At 43.4% G+C, this 4620-nt stretch overlaps 3 protein-coding genes across 3 annotated transcripts; all 3 read left to right on the forward strand.

Annotated features, from left to right (window-relative positions):
• Positions 1-147: 147 nt before the first annotated feature.
• On the forward strand, positions 148-2148 carry TM35_000441490 (protein kinase; the record flags this gene model as incomplete). Its single annotated transcript, XM_029030158.1, has 1 exon — positions 148-2148. The coding sequence occupies one exon, from the start codon at positions 148-150 to the stop codon at positions 2146-2148; it is 2001 nt and encodes a 666-aa protein (XP_028878559.1).
• A 546-nt stretch (positions 2149-2694) lies between these two features.
• TM35_000441500 (putative ribosomal protein L7/L12) lies at positions 2695-3288 on the forward strand (the record flags this gene model as incomplete). Its single annotated transcript, XM_029030159.1, has 1 exon — positions 2695-3288. The coding sequence occupies one exon, from the start codon at positions 2695-2697 to the stop codon at positions 3286-3288; it is 594 nt and encodes a 197-aa protein (XP_028878560.1).
• Positions 3289-3763: 475 nt separating this feature from the next.
• Positions 3764-4558, forward strand: TM35_000441510 (uncharacterized protein; the record flags this gene model as incomplete). Its single annotated transcript, XM_029030160.1, has 1 exon — positions 3764-4558. The coding sequence occupies one exon, from the start codon at positions 3764-3766 to the stop codon at positions 4556-4558; it is 795 nt and encodes a 264-aa protein (XP_028878561.1).
• Between the last annotated feature and the right edge of the window lie 62 nt (positions 4559-4620).

The raw sequence follows: 4620 nt of genomic DNA on the forward strand, positions 1-4620 counted from the left end.
ATATATATATATATATATATATATGTTCTATATTAGCCTTTTTTTTTTTAACAAACCGCATATCTTGTTCTTATTCACACTTTGCCTCTATCTATCTATCTATCTCTCTCTTTTTCTTTTATTATTATTACTTCAGATAAGTTAATAATGAAGTGTAGCGAACCTCGACAACAACGGAAGCGTTCGAGGGACGCTGATGCAGATGTTGATGTGGTAGATGTTGATATGCCGCAGCCGGAAAAAAAATCTACTCCCTCCCGTTCACCACGACCTGTTGAACTCCCCTCAAACACAGAGGACGAAGTTTTTGTTGGAGGAAACAACAACAGCAATAATAATAATAATAATAATAATAATAATAATAATAATAACAATGATGAGGTTGGAGGCCCTGCGTTAGGGCAAAGCAGTGGTGGTGTTCAGTACAGCAATAACAGCGGTAGCGGTAGCCACACGGATCGTAAACTCAAGCAGTCCACACTTGTCTCCTTTGGTCTCATTAACGACACGGCGGTCTTTCGAAAGGAGATTGCGGACAGGGATGCACAGATTGACGAAATGCGTGATCGGGCAGTAGCAGCAGAGGCGAAATTAGCGGAGATGGAATCTATTCTCGCCTCCTCTGAGGCTCAGTTGCAGCATATGTCCGGACGTGCAGATCACTACCGTCGCGTACTGCGAGAAGAAATGATGTGTGCGGCGAAACAAGCGAGATGTGATGCCCGTCGAGCATTACATCAAAAACATTTTGAACTTGGACAGATTGCCGCCTGGCACAGTAATGGCCGTGAGGTGTGGGTGGAGGGCAATACACCAAAGGAACTTATTACACAATTGGATGAGTTGGCAACTCGCCGTGATGAAGTGGAGGAATTAAAGAAAGCCGCAGAGAAACGTGTACGGCAAATTACACGCAGCTGTGATGATGACTCCATGACAGCAGAGACGCAGAATGCACTCATGGAGGCACAAGAGGCATTGCAATTGTATACAACAGAGTATACGGCATTGGGTAGCAATATACAATCTGTTCGTCAACGTCAATTGGATCTTGATCATGAGAAGAAGGCATTTTTAAAAGAAATTCGCCGCGTGAGTGATGAGGATGCATCGGAATTTATGGCTATTCCTGCCATTGGACAGGATGAACGGTATGTATTAATGCATCTACTTGGTAAAGGTGGTTTCTCTGAAGTGTGGAAGGCATTTGACTTGCAGGAGGCACGTTATGTGGCTTGTAAAATACATCGAATGCAGCGTGATTGGTCTGCACAAACACGACATCATTATCGTCGTCATGCAGATCGAGAACTGGCTATCATGCGTACATTACGACACCCACACCTCACACGTCTTTATGATGAGTTTGAACAAGGAGAAACAATGTTTGTCTCTGTGATGGAGTACAGTCGTGGTACAGATCTCGATACACATCTAAAGCGGTATGGTTGTATGCGAGAAAGTGAGGCACGTCTTATACTTCTGCAGATTGTAAGTGCTTTGCGTTATCTTGCCGCACAGCAGCAGCCTATTATTCACTATGACCTTAAACCAGCGAATATTCTCTTTCACTCTAGTCACACCAGTAGTATGGAGATAAAGATTACAGACTTTGGTCTTAGTAAACTGCTGCAGCAACGTGATGGACCAACTGATAATCCAACGATTGAACTCACATCACAGGGCACTGGCACGTATTGGTATTTACCACCAGAGTGTTTTGACACCACCGCTACACCTCGTATCAGTAACAAAGTAGATGTTTGGTCCTGCGGTGTGGTGTTTTATCAAATGCTCTTTGGTAAACGACCATTTGCTGAAGGGGAGTCCCAACGGCGTATTTGGCAGGATAAACTCATTGTATCCTCTGCACGTACGCTGCGGTTTCCCGATACCCCTCGCGTCTCACAAGAGGCAAAAGATCTCATTCAGAAGTGTCTCGAGTATCACCCCTCTGACCGGTATGATGTACAGCAACTCAGTCAAGATCCATACCTGCAGCGCACAGCCCGACGATCTACACGTACAGAGAGACCATCACTGCTACCACCGCCGTCGCCATCAAGTGTAATTGCAGCAGGAGGAGGAGGATGTGGTGGTGATATAAAGTCAGATCCTCCTGCTTCCGCTAATCCTATTGTACCGTAAGTTCGTTGCACTAGATCAGCATAAGCAACACCAAATATATATAAAAAAAGAGTGAAAAAAATAATAAATGAAAAAGAAAAAGAATGTAGAAAGAAAAAAAAGATTAAGAAAGAAAAAAAAGTGAGTCTATTACCATAGAAAAAGAAACATAGATATCAAGGGTTCAAGTTATAAATGGTTTGTAGTTTATTATCCATAAAAGCGTAGTTGTTGATTCTGCGCTTTTTCAGGTAGTCGTTTGCTCTTATGTTACCTAATTAAAGGGCTGTATCACGTGGATAATATTTACTTCTGTTGATGGGTCGATATAGTTATTATTTCTTGTGAGTACGTACAAAGAAGAAAAGAAAAAAAAGAGTGATATAGAAGTAAATATCTATATATACATATGTATACGGCATAATTCTTCACACATAGTTTTTTTTTTTCTTTACTTATATGCTTTCACATTGCAGATTGTTTTTCCATTCTTTTTTCTTGTTCTTAATTCTCTGGTAGTTCTTATTACCATTGATATTGATAGTGTCTTATCAAAATAGAAGTCACATGCGGAAGCTGCAGCGTGTTGGGATTACAATTCCATTAGGCCGTTGTTTTGCGGTTGGCGCAGCAGGCACTATGTTGCCACGCGGAATGCAGGCATTCCCAGTGCGGGATAGCGGTGAAACCATTGAGGCCATCGCTGAGGCGTATGTGAACATGGATTTAACAACAATGCAGAAATTTCACGAGCTCGTTGTGAAGAGTACACCACGACCGCCTGGCACCTCTGCTCCAGTGTATGAGGAAATGTTATTGCAAGGCATGGGAGGAGGTGGATCCACCACCACTGTTGCTGCTGCTGCTGCTATTCCGGCAGCTTCGAGTTCCTCTGATGCGGCAGCGGCAGCGGGAAGTGAGGCCCCTACGAAGAAAGTGGTAGAGAAAAGTGCCTTTGATGTTCATGTGAAGAAGTATCCAGCAGCTAATAAGATAAAACTTATTAAGGAGTTACGTGCTGTATCTGGGGTACCATTGCAGGAGGCGAAGACGGCAGTGGAGAAGTGTCCTGGTGTTGTCGCTAAGGCAATGGCACGTGCAGATGCGGAGAAACTCAAAGGACTTCTTGAGGGACACGGTGCAGAAGTGGAGTTGCTGTAGTGTACTCGTTCACATGATTTCGTTCTATTGTTGTGGTTATTATTATAATTATTATTATGGTGGTGGTGGTGTTAGTTGTTTTCTTGAGATGATGATGATGATGATTATGGCTAGACATGTGTTACGAAACCTTTTTTTTTCTTTCTTTTAAAAAAAAAAAACTTTTTGTAATACACATATATTTGTAAATTTTTATGTTTTTTTTGTTTTTATTGTTTTTCGTGTTTCTCTTAATTGATGTTTCTTGCTTCTTCTTTTTTTTCTCTGTGCATGCATACACGTGCCTGTCTGTGCATATATATTATTTTTGTGGTTTCATCCCGAGGTAGGAAGGAGGTGTGGTGCAATAAACAAAAAAAAAAAAAAACACCAGAAATATATATCAGTACGTAAATACATATAAATATAAAACTAAAAATAAAAAACTTTTTAACGGCATCGACGTATAACTATTAGGAATAATTCATTATTAGCAATGTCAGATTCTCTTGCCTTCTTCTTAGTTACTATAGAGCTCATTCTGTTCTTTGCCTTTGACTTCCTCTTTGCCCGTGTTCTTAACACACTCAAACAGGATCACCCAGAGCTCGAAGAGTGTGCACCGGAGGATTCACCGGATTTAGACCCTGTGGCCGTTATTGATTCCCTGCGCCACACCGTTGTGGAAGTGTATGAACACCACCAACAACACTACACACAAGTACCACAACAGGCAAATAGCACACCGGCAAATGTGGAAGAAGTGGAGGTGAGACCCATCTCGTACGTTCGTGAGAATGCGCTGCACACGACTGTTGTGATTTGTGGTGTTGTGGCTCCTGTTCTGACGGTATTGCAGTTTCTGTTGCCATCTGGTTTTCACTGGTGCCGCTTTGACCCGCCGCCGTGGCTGCAGTTCACAGGCGTTGTACCCGGCCTCGCGGCGGTGATGGTGTTTGCGGCCCGCGCCATGCATGCAGGATCGTTGATGGAAGTAAGCCGACAACAGTGGATTACACTCATGTGGTTCCGTCTTGATTTTATGTTAATTGCGGCCGGAGTGGCGTTGATTGGTGCTGGGGCGTGGCTGGTCGCCCTGTGCATGTCTGCAGTGGCATTATATTTGGCACATCGTGTGATGCGCATTGAGCGGCGGTTGGCGCGACTCACACGTGAGACTCGATTAGTGCGGGGAGAAGTGGATGTGCAGCATGTGTATGCGCCTGGCACTGTGGAGGCGCAGCGGGCCTTAGCCTCCTCTGATGTAGAGGGGTATAATGCACTTAAGTGAGGTGGGGAATAAATAAGTGAACAAGTGAGGGTGAAAAAAATGAAGAAGGAAGATGATGATGA

Source organism: Trypanosoma theileri, assembly GCF_002087225.1.
Source record: "Trypanosoma theileri isolate Edinburgh chromosome Unknown TM35_Tth_44_V1, whole genome shotgun sequence".
NCBI lineage: Eukaryota > Euglenozoa > Kinetoplastea > Trypanosomatida > Trypanosomatidae > Trypanosoma > Trypanosoma theileri.